At 33.5% G+C, this 18,458-nt stretch overlaps 1 protein-coding gene across 3 annotated transcripts in view; it reads right to left on the bottom strand.

Moving 5' to 3' along the window:
• Positions 1-18,458, bottom strand: part of LOC107558594 (protein Wnt-7b) — a 61,882-nt gene that overhangs the window by 20,664 nt on the left and 22,760 nt on the right. For 2 of the 3 annotated variants that reach the window (XR_001605500.1, XM_016242254.1), the window contains exons 1-2: positions 14,142-14,350; positions 4,729-4,955 (exon numbers count right to left, since the gene is read on the bottom strand). Coding sequence is in view for 2 of the 3 variants with exons in the window: in XM_016242254.1 (XP_016097740.1) it covers positions 4,729-4,955; positions 14,142-14,224 (310 nt within the window). In the remaining variant the exon portion in view is untranslated. Of the gene's footprint in view, positions 1-4,728; positions 4,956-14,141; positions 14,351-18,458 lie in introns of those variants that run through there. The other variant, XM_016242256.1, reaches the window with a different exon arrangement.

The following is an 18,458-nucleotide window of genomic DNA, read 5'->3' on the forward strand; positions in this document are numbered from 1 at the left end:
CACAGCCAACATCAAGGTAGCCATCAAAATGGTTTTCCTCTTCATTTTTGGCCGAACTATTCCTTTGATGGCGACACATAAGGACAATTCACAGGTTTCACGTACAGAACAACATGGGAATGAGTCAGTGAATGTGTTTATGCCGACTTCTGCAGTTGCTTCAGCATCCGCCACCATCGGCAAAGTGACACGTTCACTTATCAACCATACTGAAATACAGCCAGATGTGAATAACGTTAGTTGAGAGATGCTCCACACTCTCAAAAAAGAAAGATTTTCACACTACTTTGAGCTTTCTGTGCAGGGTTTTGCTGTGTGGCTCTTTGAGGATTGAAAAAAAGATATTAATCTTCATTATAGGTTCGTCAGATCAGTATACTGGTTTCCAGGTCCATTAAAACACTAGGACAGAGATGGTTTCATGACGAGGTTTTCAAACTGGGGTCCATGGAAAATTTGAGAGAAAAACACTGTGAAAAATGCAAAAATAAATGAGTGATAAAAATAAGATTAAACTAAATAAATAAATTGATGAAATAAAACAATTGAAATAATTAATAATTATATAAATAATTATAATATAATAATAATAAAATAAAAATGCTAAAAATATATTTTTAATTAAGTACATTGATTACTAAAAAGACATGAAAATAAAATAATGTATATAATAATAAAATAATTTTTTATATAATATAATCATTTTTAAATAAATAAATTTATTACCATAAAAGAAAAAAATATATATATATATATATAAACAAAACAGAAATTATAATAAAATATGAAAATAAGGAAAAATAAAGGGAGAAAAAATCAATAATAATAATAATTATATATATTTTAAAATAAATGAATACACCTAAGTGTACTATAGTGAGTAGAAACAAGTAATAATGTAGCATAATAGAAACTAAATATTTTCCAAATAATATTTTCCCAATATTTATAATATACATTTTTCAGAGTCTAAATTGGTTCTTTACACATGAAAATATATAGCTGTCTTTTAAATTTTAGGATGGGGGTCTCTTGCATGAGGATGATCATATTTTGGGGTCTGTGGCACCTAAAAGAGTGAGAACAAAAGCTCAAAAAATTGTGTAACCTTTATTTTTAATTAAAGAGTTTATTGAGAAGCTGCACTGATCATTTGCATAATCAATAATACCTAAAAAGATGATAAATAAATACTGAGACATGCAAAACATTATTAAAGTTCAAATGGCAAAATGACAACCGTATGGACAACAAAAAAAGTCAAAAGACATGATGTAATAGTCAATATGAAAAGCTTTTCTCAGCCCATTTTACTGCGGTTTCACATGTGTGTCCAAGTAAAACAGGACAATCAACGAGAAAAAACATGGGCCAGGATTTGATTTAATCAATCAAAAATCGATTGGACGTACTTTTTTGTTTGGAATAATGTGCACTAATGCATAAAAGCTTGTTTCTTGCAACTTTTTATTTCACAATTCTGATTTTTTTTTTTTGTAGAAATTGTGAGATTAAGTCCCAAATTTGTACCCTAAATTCTACACATAAAAGAGTTAATTATGCTCTCATTTTGCCTTAATGTTCAAATCAACATTTTGAAAAAACAAAAACATTTATATATATATATATATATATATATATATATATATATATATATACAGTAGGACAATGAAAACAACATAATTGAATGCTTCTCTAGATGTACAACTGCTTTAGACTACAGGACACAGTGCAAAATCCAATTAAAGTAGTTTATAAATGAGCAAAGATGAGAATTCCATCCGTCCGTATTTTGGACGAGAGTAAACAAAGTTCAAAGATTCACCACAGGAGTGTAAAATATCAAAGGAACTGCGATGCGTTTTGTGGGGCTGACGTGATGGGAGTTTACAGAGCGTCTGACCGCAGTTTAACAGCGACAAAACACTTCTAAATGAGGGGAAATGTATAAATGACAGTGTGAAAGAGCAAAGCACCCTGCAACCCGCTCAGGAATGCCTCTTCACACAAAAGCCATGAAAATGTAAATGCTTGCCCAGTTGTAGCTCGTTATGACTGTATAAATATACGATGGAGAGAGAGAGAGCGAGCGAGAGAGAGAGAGAGAGCGTGAAAAAGAAAGAACAGAGTGATTGTGGCAGGCTCTACAATCTGTTACCAGGATTCACAATGCATTTTCCAAGGAAAGCATCCAAATGATTATTGCTCACTAAGTATTAAACTTATTCTGCAGCGTTTTATTCCTTAAAATCATGTGTGCTGTTGAGGAGAGTGTGCTGATACTTTACTGAGTGATCAGCTGCACCATTTTCTCCTGCCGGACCAGAAAACAGCTGGGAAAAAATTGCACATTCAAGGAGGAACCCGAGGAAGAAAATCTAGAGACTTGTCATGCCAGATAGGAAGAAATCACCTAGCAACCACCAAAAAATAAATAAAACACCCTAGCAACCACATACTGTAGCAATATTCTAACATCCACTAAGAACGCATAGCAACACCCTGTCAACCAACAATACAAAAAAAGTCATTTTTTTATAGAAATAGTGTAGAAAAATAAACTTATTTTCACTTTGAATTAAGATATAATTTTTCTCAGCCCACAGGTAGATATTTTTCTAGTTTTAAGCATAAATTCAATTAATTTTGATTCATTTTTGCAGGAAACAAGACTTAATGTTTATTTAGCAATGTCTCTTGATTTAAGACTGTTTAGATATTTGTGCCGGAAAACAAGACAAAAATCCTGAGTAATATTTGCCTATTATTTTTTAAAATGGTAAGAAATAAATCTGGCTATTTTTATATATTTTTAATTGATTTTTTTTTTTAGAAATATGTCACTTTAACCTTCTGATCATCTAATAAGTCAAATTAGAGATGGTTAAACTCATGGGTGATTTAACCTTAGGTTCATTCATCACACTGCGAACAGAAGGTCAAGTCGAGCACATTGCACTGTGAGATAAAGCACTCTTTGCTAGCCTGTGCATGCACAGAATTCACATTATGCATACTATATATACTACATACTGCAGAAATAGTTAGTATGCGGTTCCAAACATAATGTTAGTGCAGTAAGTAAGCTGATAGCATCGTTTTTACCTGGTGTGTATGTGTACGGTCAATGTGTAATCAAGAGGTGAATCCAGTTCCACTTAATCAGCGCTATATTAATCACACCAACACAAACATGCTTTCGCAAGCCTTTGAGGGTCAAGTGTGTGCACGTACAGCGTGGTGTGTGTAACCACAGCACAAAGACTGCCTTCTTTCATAACACCGCACTTGCCCGCTTCTGAAAAGAGTTCAGAGCTTTTGTCACAGTAAACGGCTGGATCCCGTGTAATCAAAGCAGCATTTATACGCTTATCTTCACTGTTTCTAGCTGTGTTCGTGCAGAACTGAAGCCACAGAACGCTCTTGCATCATTGCTACAGGCTTCCCAAAACACCTGAACAACAACCGCACAGACATCAATTAAATAAAACACTCTTCTCATCACACAGTTGACATTTAGCTTACCGTATTCACCCCAAGATCAAAGCAAAGAAAGAAAATAAAGACCATTATGATTTTTTTTTTTGCAGTTCACCGCAATTAAGCACATTTTCCTTAATTTAATTGCTTAATTTGCTTAAAACTGGAATCTATTTCATAATTATTTAAGATTTGTCTTTTCCTACGCATTACTGTAATGAAAAAAAGGATACATTATTAAAATTGTTAGTTATTTGTTCTATAGATGCAGTTCACCGCAATTAAGCACATTTTCCTTAATTTAATTGCTTAATTTGCTTAAAACTGGAATCTATTTCATAATTATTTAAGATTTGTCTTTTCCTACGCATTACTGTAATGATAAAAAGGATACATTATTAAAATTGTTAGTTATTTGTTCTATAGATTGTTTTGTTCTATTGATATTTAATTTATACTGATTAAAAAGTCATTGTATTAAAAGTTTTACTAAAATAAAAAATATTATTATTAAAATATGATTTAAATGTGTAAATAAAAATAAAAATATAAAATAATACATACACATTTTTAAATAAATAAAATTTGTAATTTAGTAATACAATGTATTTATTGGTCAGTATAAAATAAGTCAGTAGAACTATAAAATAACAATAAAATTAACACTAAAATTAACTAACAATGAGAAATTCATTTGTTACAGTATTTAGTAATCTTTGTTAACATTAGTTAATAAAAATACAACTATTTATTGTTAGTTCATGTCAGCTCTGCAACTTTTAATTTATGCAAAGTAATTGTAAATGTTGAAATTAACCAAAATATTATTATATTGCAAAAAACATTATACATAATTTTAATAGTATTATTAATAGTATTAGTAGTATTGCAGATAACCATTTAGTTTTATGTGAATTAAAAAAAGTATTATAGGTATTAAAATACAAAAGAGAAAACATCTGGATATAATAATGAGAGTTTGAAATTTAAAACAATGTAAAAATGCAAAAGGTCTCAATGGTCCAAAATATAGGCTAATATTTATTATTTCTCCTCTTGATTTTAGATGAATTACCCAGACATATTGACAGATTCACAAAACTGCCGTTGAGATGAATGGCGATGCTTAGGGATGTCCGCAAGTGTTTCGATCGAGAACCCAGTGGTAATATTGTCTGAATACAGATCTTGTTCCACACCACCCCGAAAACAAACCAAGCAGGCCAAAGACCCGTGACAAGCACTGACCTACTCGCAGCTCCTGTCCGAAGACGGTGCGTTCACCCAGCGCGGAGCAGTTCCAGCGGCCGTATCTGAACTGGTACTGGCATTCGTTGATGCCCAGCTGTGCCCCCTCTCCGATCACGATGATGGCGTCCGGCCGGCTCTGGCAGATGGCGCGCTGGCGGGGTGCGAGACCGGGGATCTTATTGCAGATGATGTTCGCACCAAGGGCCACCACAGAGGAAAGAGCCCTGTGGGACAGAAGAGACACAAACACAACTAGTGAAGACTGGGGATAAACATAAACATGAGATACTTGCATCACAGAGTACGGCGGATGGTTTATGACCGTAAACACACGCCAGAATTAAGCACTTAAGTGTTGTTTGTACTGCCATTACTTTTAACAATAACACCTTCTCTATAATATCTCATAAGCACTAACTGAAATGGGTGAACCTTTCCACCTCTCAAATTAAAACTTGCACATTTCCCAATGCATTTTATTGCTTGACAAATGTGATTCATCCACGGTAGTGCAAAATGTAGGAGGAAGAAGAGATATGAAAGATCTGACCAATACAGAGGATATAATATATTAGAATAGAACAGAACAACAGAATAGAACAGAACGAGAATGAATAAAGTAGACTTGAAAAACATAAATGAACAGTAATGCATGAAAAGAATACAACTGAATAGACCAGAACAGCATAACTGAACATGACAGAGAATAAAAGTGAGTAGAATGTAACTCAACAGAACAGAATGGAATTGAACAGAATGAATAGAATAGAAAATAAGATCGAATATTAGAATGGAATAATCCAAGACATAATGGAGAGCAGAATATAACAAAAACAAAGAGTAGAAAATAAAATATAAACATAACTGAATGCAAATAATAGAATAGAAATAGAATAGAAATTAATAAACCAAAACAGCATAACTCAACATGATACAGATAAAGGTGAGTAGAATATAAATGAACAAAACAGAACAGAATTTAACACAAGTAAATATCCCAACACATATCTGTAATAAAAATAGAATACAATAGAATATACCAAGACATAAATGTAGAGCAGAAAAAGGCAAAAACAAATAGAATAGAAAAGAAAAGATCAGAACCGCACACCTAAACATGTCATAGAATAAAAAGTGAGCGGAATAGAACTGAACAAAACAGAATAGAATTGAACATAAGTGAATATAAATGGAATATAAATCAAAAGAATAGAATAGACCAGGACATACTGTAACTACAGAGCAGAACAGGGTAAAAACCAATAGAGTAGAAAAAAAACCTAACTGAACAAACATTAATAAAATGGAATAGAATTGGATAGACCATAACATCATAACTGAGCATGGCATAATGGAACAAAACAGAATATAAACTGAACAACACAGAATAGAAATGAACAGAAGTGAATACTAGGCCAACCCATAACTGTAATATGGAATAGAATAGAATACAATAAGTCAGTAATACAATAATAGAGCAGAAGAAACAAAAAACAGAATAGGAAAACATAGCTGAATGTAAATGAATAACATAGAATTGAATTAAATAGACCAAAACAGCATAAACCTAACTGAACAAACATTAATAAAATGGAATAGAATTGGATAGACCATAACATCATAACTGAACATGGCATAATGGAACAAAACAGAATATAAACTGAACAACACAGAATAGAAATGAACAGAAGTGAATACTAGGCCAACCCATAACTGTAATATGGAATAGAATAGAATAGAATACAATAAGTCAGTAATACAATAATAGAGCAGAAGAAACAAAAAACAGAATAGGAAAACATAGCTGAATGTAAATGAATAACATAGAATTGAATTAAATAGACCAAAACAGCATAAATGAAAATGACATATAGAATAAAAGTGAGTAAAATAAATGAACAAAACCGAATAGAACAGGCCAACAAAATATTAATATAGAATAAAATCAACAGGATAGGATATAATAGACCGAGATATCAATTTATAGCAGAACAAAACAAAAACAAATATAAAAAGAAAAGCATAACTGAACGTAAATTATTACAATAGTATAGAACTGAGCAGACCATAAAAGCATAACTAAAAAAGACATAGAATAAAAGTGACCAGATTATAATTGAACAAAATAGAATAGAATTTAACAAAAGTGAATAGGCCAACACATAGCTGTAATATAGAATAATACAAGACATAACTGTAGAGCAGAATAGGATGAAAACAAATAGAATAGAAAAGAAAAACAGTGAATAAGTAAAGATAGAATAAAACCTGAACATCATAACTGAACATGAATTAAAAGAACAAAACTGAACAGAATAGAATTGAACAGGCCAAACTGTAAAACAGAAAAAAATACAACCACCACTGAACATGATATAGCAGAATAGAACATAATAGAATAAAGTAAAATAGGACATCACCAATGAACATGACTGAACGGAATAAAACAGAACAGAATAGAAAACAAGAGTGCAATATACACAACAGAACAGAACAATGTGTTACTGGTTAAAAAAGATCATATTTTTCATGCCCCTTTTTTCGATTCAACTCATATTTTCATGCAACTGTGACCACACAAAGTGGGTCATGTTCCAAATGCACACATCTCTGTCATCATATGGCTTCTCGTGTTGATACAGCCCTCGAGAGCGCTCTTAATATGCGCGCTGAGTATTTTCGGTGCTCTGTGTTTGCACAAACCCGCGCGGCTAAACAAGCGGGCTTCTATGTTTACGAGCATTGAACCCGTTCAGATATGTGCCTTTCAAACATGTCAGAGATGAGGGCTGTAAAGACGCATGCCAACTTTGAAGAGTGACTTCACCGGCTGCCGAGGACTGCACCGCAAGCGGGGCGAGTTGCAACAAGCAATGCGTGTGTCAGCAAAAAACGGCATGCAGGGGTGGACGGGACGGTGTCGCTGCTGGGAGAATAGCTGCAACTTATGTATTCCCCGTCAAAATAGATCAAACGGCACGGAACAAAGACGCGGAATGTTCATTGGAAATCGGATATGGCTGGTTTGCCTCTTTTCTGGTTGTGTTTCCATGTCCACAAAGGCTTAAGAATTACTCTTAAATACAAAACCACATGTGGGATGCAGTCGGGGGACCCCTCTCTCGCTCTGTGTTTAAGAAACATCTCCTGTTTCTGCATATAATGGAGTCACGAGGGGCGAGTAGCTAAAAGTGTATGTTTATGTAAACCCTTCAGCGAACACAAACTAACACTCGACCACACGTTAATATAGCGGCGCAATGAAGCGTCTCCAAAGCCATCCAAACCAGTGTGTTTGGGCATTAGGTGAGCCGCTATGAGGACTACGAGGTTTGCTGCCAAATCCATAAATCTGTTCTAAACCTAGTGCGCTGCCTATCTAGAGAGCATCATAGGCACCTTCAAAAAGTAATATGGCCTGATTCTAAAAACAGCATCCCATGTATCCTTGGTAATCCGAGAATACAATGCAAAGTGAGATAAATATTGATTGCAAATATGCTTATTTATAGAAATGCATTTAAAGGATGCATTAAATGGATCAAAGGTGACAGTAAAGACATTTATAATGTTACAAAAGATTTCTCAAGAAAAAGCTTTTGAACTTTCTATTCATCAAAGAATCCTGGAAAAATGTTTATATCATGGTTCCACAAAAATATGAAGCAGCACAACTGTTTTCAACATTGATCAGAAGTGTTTTTTAAGCAGCAAATCAGCAAAAGATCATGTGACACTGAAGACTGGAGTAATGATGCTGAAAATACAGATTTGATCAAAGAAATTGATACATTTTAACAGATATCACAATTGAAAACAGTTATTTTGATTTGCAATTATATTTTACTATTTTTCTGTATTTTTGATCAAATAAATCCAGCTTTGGTGAGCAGAAGAAACTTCTATCAAAAACCTTTAAAAAAAATTATATATATGATCTCAATCTTTTGTTATTAAATATCAAAATGTATCAATAAAAAGGGTTCAACCACATAACAAGCTACAAAACATCATAGCAACTGCATAGCAAGACCCTGACAACCACATAACAAGCTACAAAACATCATAACAACTGCATAGCAACACCCTGACAACCCCATAACAAGCTACAAAACATCATAGCAACTGCATAGCAACACCCTGACAACCACATAACAAGCTACAAAACATCATAGCAACTGCATAGCAACACCGGCAACCACACAACAAGTTACAAAACATTCAAAAACAACTAACTAACTGCAGAGCAACACCCTGCTACAAAACATTCAAAACACTTGTTTCACTTCCGTCTCAGTTTTTTTTATAACCATTTCTTACTGTGTGTCAGTAAGCTGTTGTTATTTTAGTGTGTGTGTTTGGCTCAGTGTTATTTTTTTTAGGATTTCTGATAAACTAATGTAGTTTGATTTGTATTAGCTATCTATTTTAGTTTTAGTTACAGTTGTAGTAATGTTGTCCTTTTATTAAGTTTTATTTTGATTTAATTTGAGTTATTTCAGTACTTCAACATACAAAATGGAAATGAAATAATGTTGTTGTATGCATTTGTCATTTTTATTTAATTTCTTTTATTTTCTTAAATGTGTGTGTATATATAGTATTTATAGAGTTTTAGCTTTTAGTTTTAATTACTTTTTCTTATTTGTAAGTCGCTTTGGATAAAAGCGTCTGCTAAACGACTAAAAGTAAAAGTAAAGTAAATAAATAAATGAATTAATATATAGATATAAAAATATATAATGTATACGCATATATTATGTGTGTGTGTGTGTGTGTGTGTGTGATTCTACAGTGTTTTTCAAAACTAATCATATGATATAGTCATCACATAGATTCATCTGCAAATGTTTTTTTCCCATAGCTACATAAATCAGATTGTGGGCAACAGAACACGCTGCTCTAGAAACAAATGAAACACTCCACCCTCTTTTCTTTAATTTATTTGGCTTTCATTTAAAACCTCTTATTATGGCTGTCCTGCTCATCCACAGTTATAAAGTCCCGACTGACGTTGTTTCTGGTTAAACAAGTGATGTCTTCGGTTAAACAAGTCGAATATAGACTGGATCCTTCAGAGCAGGTTATCGTGATGTAAAACTCAAAACAGTGAGCCTCGCAAATATGAACGTCTTCAAGAGTGGTTTTCACTTAAATCTTATGTTTCTCAGATATTTCGCAGAAAAGATCAGAGAGAAAAAAATATGAACATTTCTCATCAAACTCTTCTGAAACACCAAATGATTTTACACATTTTCACATTAACTTTACAGCTTTGTACGCTACAGTTAGTCAACTACCGACTCATTTTGTGACTCAATTGGACATCTGAGACAAAGATAATTAAATAAAATCAATATTAAGATCCACATCAACATCAGTCTGTTCTAAAATACAAACTGTAACCTGCTAGCTGCATGTTTAAAGCTAATTAAACTAGTCCTCAAGTTTACAGGTAACGCAGAATATTTTTATTCTTCATCAAGTAACTCCAACAAAACACACATGGTATTTTCCCATCTGAAAATAACCATGTTTTTACCAATATTTATATAGCCCCCGAAAGTAAGTTTAATTGTGTTCCATATAAAATATGACAAAATAAATCAGTTCTGTCTCACGAGGAAGATTTCAAACATGAGTAGGATTTCCTGGTAAATGAGGAATAAATCATCCTCAGGATGAGTAAATGCACTCTACTTTTAAACACAAGAAAATAAATGTTCCCCGTGCGCTTGGCTCCAGCTATCACACAGTCCATTCTACTTCAAACAAATCCTGCTAAAACAAACTCTAAACTACCAACATGGACGAAGTGGCACTGGAAAACTCTCAAACTGTACATTTCTAAGCATTCAGAAAAAGAGCAAATGTGACTTTTATGCGCCTATTTATATGTCTAAAACGGCAATTTATTAAGACTATGTCTCTTACAGAATAGTAGAGAATGTTTCATACTAATGGGACATAGCGAATTGATATTTTTCTCAAAAGATGTTGTTTTATCATCTGGGATTAAATAGTCATGCTGGGAGTTTTCAATGTATTGGTTTTGTATGAAGATGCATTGTGATAACAGAAGCCAATGCTCTATTATTTTACATTTTATTTTAAGTTAAAAAAAAATCTGTGACATTTACGGTAAGATACCGGCAGCTGTGGTTGCCAGAACTTCACCGTAAAAAAAATATGGCAGCAACATTTTAGGTTTTAGAGACTTGACTTAAATTCACAATAAAATACCATATTTCATTAACTGATGTAATGTTAATAAACCAACATACTGAAGTGTTAATATCTGTTTTGAACCATTGAAATGCACGGATAGCCACCAAAAACTGGTGGTGATGAGAAAGTCACACGATGAACCAAAGCTCATCACAAACAGCTTTTCTACACGCTGCGGAGGACAATACTTATATATAGAAGGTGCACACAGTGTCATTCACACAAACACTAAACACCATCACGGTGACACACTTGATACTGAAATAATGCAATAAATATTAATTTAACAACATTAGATGTAAGATGAAACCCTAATGTACACAACAGATAAGAAAAAACTAAGAAGAAACATGTTATTTCAACAAAAAAATCATCAACTATGTCCTGCAGGGAATTCTGGGAGTGTCAATTTACAGTTTTTCACTTTTTCTTTTCACTTCCAAAAACAGTATTTTACTGTAAAAGTATGTTAAATGTAATTACATTTATTCACTGAATATATTATGTAAACTTACTGTTAACCAGTTAACAGGTTTTTACTGTAGCATTTTTACAGTCTTTTACTGTTAAAATCACAATCATTTTTTACATTGTAGAATTGAAGGGGACCAATTCTACAATTTTTAATTGGAACTCAATCACTATACTAAATTACCAACGTCTATAGTGTTAGAAACCAAATTTTACTTATAAAACTAGTTTGAATCAGTCAACTGTATTAAAAATCGTTCAGATGAAGTAGATTCACCCTGTGAGAGATTCCCGGATTCCTCTTGCTTCCTAAAAAACTCAAACATTCCCATAAATATTAGTGAGTATAAGAGCACCGACCACGCACTTCCTTTTTAACCTTGCTTTAAAAGCCCTTAATTCCACAAAATGTATCAAATTTGCAACGTGCCGAATAAATATGGTTTAAAATGTAAAAGCAAACAACAGTGTCCTCTGTGATGTGCAAACCAATGCTTCACATAGACTTACCCACTTAAACGCCAGCAAAAACCCACATCTATTTTGAAAATTGAGTTTGGGGTCTCCAGCTGCTAAATTAGGACCTTGGTCTGGAGGTCATTTGACAAAGAGACACAACAAAGGTTTGGGAAGAAATTATTAGGAGGAAAAATTTACAGATCAGCTTGGAGACCAAATGCATCGCTGTCAGTCAAACATGCTGTTCATATGTTCATTTGGGCAAGATGCAAATACAATTTACTTGAAACGTAAATATATGTATGAATGTAAATCTAGGGGAGACTGGGGCTAGTTGTCACACAGAGTAGTTGGCATAAGGACTTTGAGTCAAATCACACAAATACTTGTTTTCTCTAGCAATGCTTTTTCAAATACCTAGTTGTCTATTAAATTTTTACAATGCACATTTTCGTAAAATTTAGAATTCATAAAAGCCAGGGCATGTTGTCACATGCAGTTTATTCAATTGAATTTAATTTCAATAGGCCAGATGCACGTATGTTAGCTTCTATATTCTTGTGGCTTCATTCTCATTGTTTACATTATGCTGAAAAGTCTTAAAACGGCCTGTAATATAAATAGATGACCCCATATATCGTGACAACTTGCCCCGCTATAGGGATCAATGTGCATTAACCAAACTGTACCTTTTTTTTTTCTTGCGCAATAACAGTGGTGATGTTCAATTGCTTTAGGCTTTGTGTCTGCGCAGAAATAAACATTAAATGAGAAATATTCAGTGTGACAACTAGCCCCATTGTACCCTACTTCATTAGTATTATTGTAATCAAATGCATTTACATGCAAAACGTGTTTGAGTTGGTGTTTAGCGCAGGTGAAGGTTGAACCGAGGAACCGTCTGTCTGCAAAACAGAAGTAACTCATAATTGAACACAGACTTTATTTATGGCTCTTACTGAACTTCTCTGCCACTCAGTGGCCAAATGAAATTCTCTTCCATTCATCTTCAACACTGAACACTTACATTTACCAGCCTGAACCAGATTTGCACTTTAATACCCTCTTCTACACCGTAACAAGATTAAATCTTCAGTTATTGTTACATTAAGGAGGTATTTCTATCGATCCTGACCCTAAAAATGATTACGATGATTCAGCCGTATTAAATAATCAGAATAAAACCACCACATCGCACATATTTCATGATCACCTGACAAAACATTATTTAGATTGAAAGATCATGATTTCAAGAAATTAGACAAAAATCTAACAAGTTAGATTAAACTCAATATTGCATTTTAACACAAGTTCCTAAGTGTCTAATTAACACCATCAACATAGAATCATTCATTAAGCTTATCTAGATCAAATATTAACTACCGTATTTACTCAATGCATCACAGGATCTTTCAGAAAAACCAGTCCAGATGCAGAAATCTCCCCGGATCAATGCTAAACGTTAATGTTTTATTAATCCATCCTCGAACACGGTCAGTCAGAGGTTTAGACACATCTACTCGCTCTTTATTCTGACTATTTTCAGCATTTTAGAATAATAGTTAAGTGATGAAAACTCTGCAAAAGGAATTCTGGGAATGATGTAGTGATGCAAATGAAATCTATCTTATATCTGAGCTTCTTCTTTGTCTAGATTCGAGCTCAGCTCACTTTGGACATGCATCAACCAAGTTCATAGTAAAAAAAAAAATATATATATATATATATAAATAAAAGCCAGCAATTCTAAAGGATCCAAAGCATGAATTTTCCTTAAAGTTCCAAGCATAAAAACACTAGATCTTTTAAAATGCAATTCCCAACAAAGCTATGACAATTTCCAGTAAAACTGCACACCAAAAACTCCATCTGTCCAGTATTCCATGAGAAATCCACAAAAAAAAAAGAAAAAAAGAATTCATCCAATGGTATCTTAAATTAGTTCCATATTATGATAGAAAATCCAACAGGAATCCTGCACATGTTCCTTTGGGATATTGTGAAGGATGTGGGATGTTTTTCAAACAGTATCAAAGGAGAGCCCACGCATGCTAGACACTTGTTAGGTGGCTTTCCATCACCTGTCCAACTAATGCATTTCAAAACATTCATTTATATGTTCGTTTTGTAAAGCGATTCATATATAGGCTCGCTGTAAAGCACTGCGAAAGAAATCTAGTCTAGCGCGTCCAAACTTTAGTCTTGCACCGCACGAACACGAAACCAACAGATTTAGACGTTTAGAGACTTACAGGTAGCTCCCGCTGGTGAGGATGAGGAAGATCTGCGGGTAATAGACAGACAGCAGCACACTGCGCGAGGAGAAGAGGATCATGGTGACATACGGACGCTTTTCTGACGGACTGAGAGAATGAGACGCGTTTAGTTCCAGTTGCGCGTCCTTCTTTTAGGCTGCGCGTAACTCCCAGACGCGCTGTGTCATCGCGCGGTTCGTTCAGTCGGAGCGGGCTGATGGGTTTTTGGGGGGTTTGGGGATGGAAACAGAAGTGGCTCTCTCCTCTCCGGAGACTCCGGGCTGCCATTGGGCAGAGGACGGCACCATCACACCACCATCCGCCCACTTTTGGATAAAGGGGCCACTAGGGGCCACACTGACAGCGCACCCGTGCCCGCTTGAGAGGTAACCGACGATCCCTACAGCTTCCCATATTGTCACAGAAGTCCCACACATATGCATTCCACTGAAAATATCCATTCGGTTTACTTTTAATCAGCGTGCGAATTATACAGCCACTTCCTGGGCTCTACTTTATAAAGGTATTTTCTGTGGCTAACATGTATTTTAGCGCCAAACACGTAATTTAAATGACTTAAATGACGTTGTTGGGATATGCATACCTATAATAGTGTGATAAACAATGACAGTAAACATGTTTTATCGATATTCTGTCCATTAATGATCTTGGCGGAGCGCGTGCGAGCGGCTGCTAAATGGTTACCTATTCCGCGTGAGCATTTATTTACTGCAAAGTGGAAATAGGCTACCTGGCTAACTTTTTGTGGTCACTCAACCTTCTTAAAATGCTGTTGAATGCATATACTTATATGCAGTGTTGGGGGTAACTTATTACAAGTAATGCGAGTTACATTTACAGATTACTAACTAGTAACGTAAAGCAACAGTAGAAGATGAGCGCGTTCTCTTTTTAAATCTTTGAATTGGCAGACCATAAATACTTATTTCTATAATTGCTTCATCAGTTTTTCATCCAATAATGATCCTGACGGCGAGTGTGCGAGCGGTTGCTATGGTTACCTATTCAGCAACTTGCGTTTGTGAGCATTTATTTACTGCAAAGTGAAAATACGCTACCTGACTAACTTTTTTGTGGTCACTCAACCTTCTTAAAACGTATGCAAAATGCATGTATTTTCACGTGGCATTAAATAGACGCTCGCGAGTCGAACAGAAATTGTGTTGCACGAGTCACCATAGCAACAGCAGATGCTGAGCACTTTCTTTTAGAATCTTTGAATCGACAGACCATTAATACTTTTTCACTTTATTCACTTTTTCACTATATATTACGGCTTGTAGCAACAGCAGAACCCTCTTTGGTAAACAGTCTTAATCTGTTTTTTTCAGCTAAAATGCGCTTTGTAGGTTCTAAATTGAACATTAAGGAACTTTTTTAGAAGATAAAACACGAGGACGCTGGTCCAAGTGATAACCCATAAATCTATAGGCCAGCTTTATTAATTGCAAAAACATGAATTTTTTAATTCGCTTGCAAACATCACCATAGCAACAGTAGAAGATGAGCGCGTTCTATTTTTAAATCTTTGAATTGGCAGACCACAAATACTTATTTCTATAACTGTTTCATCAGTTTTTCATCCAATAATGATCCTGACGGCGAGTGTGCGAGCGGTTGCTATGGTTGCCTATTCAGCAACTTGCGTTTGTGAGCATTTATTTACTGCAAAGTGAAAATACGCTACCTGACTAACTTTTTTGTGGTCACTCAACCTTCTTAAAACGTATGCAAAATGCATGTATTTTCACGTGGCATTAAATAGACGCTCGCGAGTCGAACAGAAATTGTGTTGCACGAGTCACCATAGCAACAGCAGATGCTGAGCACTTTCTTTTAGAATCTTTGAATCGACAGACCATTAATACTTTTTCACTTTATTCACTTTTTCACTATATATTACGGCTTGTAGCAACAGCAGAACCCTCTTTGGTAAACAGTCTTAATCTGTTTTTTCAGCTAAAATGTGCTTTGTAGGTTCTAAACACTGCAGGACCATTTAATAAGAACTAGTGAAGGAAGAAAATTTATTAAAATAGTGAAATTATCTAAAAATGTACATACATTTCTATACACTTTAAGTTAAAATCTTGATGTTGATTAAAAAAGGCAGCTCATGGACTGTTATTTTAGTATCATTATTTTTTTTATTATTTGTTTTAATACTTTCTGTTTTCATTTTAAATGTAAGGTTGTTTAGTAATTTTGTTGTGTGTTTTTTACATTTTTATTGGTATTTGTTTTTTGCTGTTTTTTATATTTCGGTAGTTTTTTTAATTAATTTACGTCAAGTTAAACTAAATACAACTGTGTGTCAAACAATATATGAAGCAATGCATTTGAATCAGTGGTTGGTTTACTAACAGATTTGCATGCAATGTGCCACCATAAAAACATGTTTTGTGGATGCAAACGTTAGATTTAGTAATGCATTTAAAGCAGTGCTTGGATTTTAGGATGCACTTCCATAAGATGTTTAATATCTCAGTCGTTTCTATTTCAGATTAAATGGGAAGCAAAGAGATTTGAAGTCTCACATGTTTCTCCTCTACAGCTTCAAAATAGATCTCAACAATGTTCCCAAAATCATAAAGTCTTCAAAGCTCAAAATGAACCCGAACATTTCTCATCAAATTTGGCAGAAACAGAATTATTTGAGCTATATTATCAGCATAGACTTTATAGCTCTGTATGTCAACAACTGACTTGTTTCAATTGATTTGTGTCTGTTTTCATATCCTCTAAGAAAGTTAAAGAGAAAAATCATCACATCTGCTTATAAGAGGCAGATGGTTTAAAAGAGATTGAAAAGATGCATATCTGCATAAAACTAAAACAGTGAGCATTTCAAATAAGTGCACTACAAAAAAAACTAAATCATTTTTTATTTTTATTTTAAAGCCTCTTTTTGCCTAATTCAATGCTGTACACATCTGTAATGTCTTTAAATTGTCTTTATTTGAGAGCTTTTATATAGACAATTGCAATCAATTGGATTTAATTTTTAAAAAAGTAGAAGTAAGTCTTTGTCTAATTCAATGATGTGTTTAAAAAAATATTTTTTATTTATTTTTTGCTTGCAGGGTCAGGTTCAGAAAGAGACTCTCTGCGTAATGAGAAAACAACACTCCCCCTTGTGGTAAAAAAAGCAAACACCTCACTGCAATCGCCCAGGATTACACATATGATTTCACTGGATTATATGGAGTACATTTAATAAGCATGTTCTGAAAAGCTAATACTTTAAAGCTTATAATTAATACTCAGCATTCTTAGAAGAAAAACGTTGTCATGGCAACACACGAAATATAGTATTGTGTATGCGTCCAAACTGGTTTTGGGTGGTACTTTGTGTGTTTGTGGTATGGCAGTGCCTGTCAGTGGTTAATAGCAGCTGGCATGCCTACAACTCCTGATAACCAACAATTCAATCAGCTAACAGGAGTTTTTAGATTTATGACTTAGTTTAATTTCAGGGACTAGCGGTATGCAATAATAGTCTAGTCATGCAGAGTTTTCTTTGAGGTCGCCATCTTAAATAAAATTACTTAAAAATGTCAGCTTGAAAATGCCTTAAATAACATCAACGACATGCAAAATATCTAAAAAGAAAAAAAAATTTTTTTAAATCAAAGAATTATTTTTAATTATTTTTAAGTAAAAAAAAAAAAATTTTTAAATGCTATCAAACTAATTGAAATTGTCTATATAAAAGCCCTCAAATAAAGACATTGCATATGTGTACAGCTTTGAATAATACATAAAAGCGACTTACTTTAAAATAAAAAATTAGAATTAAAAATGTAATTAATAAAATAAAAATAGAAAAGTATAAATGCAATCAAATTAATTGCATTTGTATATATATATATATAAATTGTCCATATAAAAGCCTGTTACAAATGTGCACAGTACTGAATTAGACAAAAATGGCTTTAAAATTAAAATTGCATTAATTAAAAAAAAGAATAAAAATGCAATTCAATTCATTGCAATTCTCTATTTAAAAGTCCACAAATTAAGGAAATTCAAAGACATTACAGATGTGTACAGCATTGAATTAGACTTTAAAATTAAATGTAAAATTAAAATAAAATTAATACAAATTTAAAATGCAATCAAATTAATTGCAATTAATGTCTATATAAAAGCCCCCAAAGAAAGATGTGCACAGAATTAAGAAAGGCATTAAAATGTAATCAAAATTTTAAAAAAAATTAAATATTAAATTAATTGCAATTGTCCATAAAAGGCCTCAAATAAAGGCAATTGAAAGACATTACAGGTGTACAG

Source organism: Sinocyclocheilus grahami, unplaced genomic scaffold, assembly GCF_001515645.1.
Source record: "Sinocyclocheilus grahami isolate Dianchi unplaced genomic scaffold, SAMN03320097.WGS_v1.1 scaffold651.1, whole genome shotgun sequence".
Taxonomy (NCBI): Eukaryota; Metazoa; Chordata; class Actinopteri; order Cypriniformes; family Cyprinidae; genus Sinocyclocheilus; species Sinocyclocheilus grahami.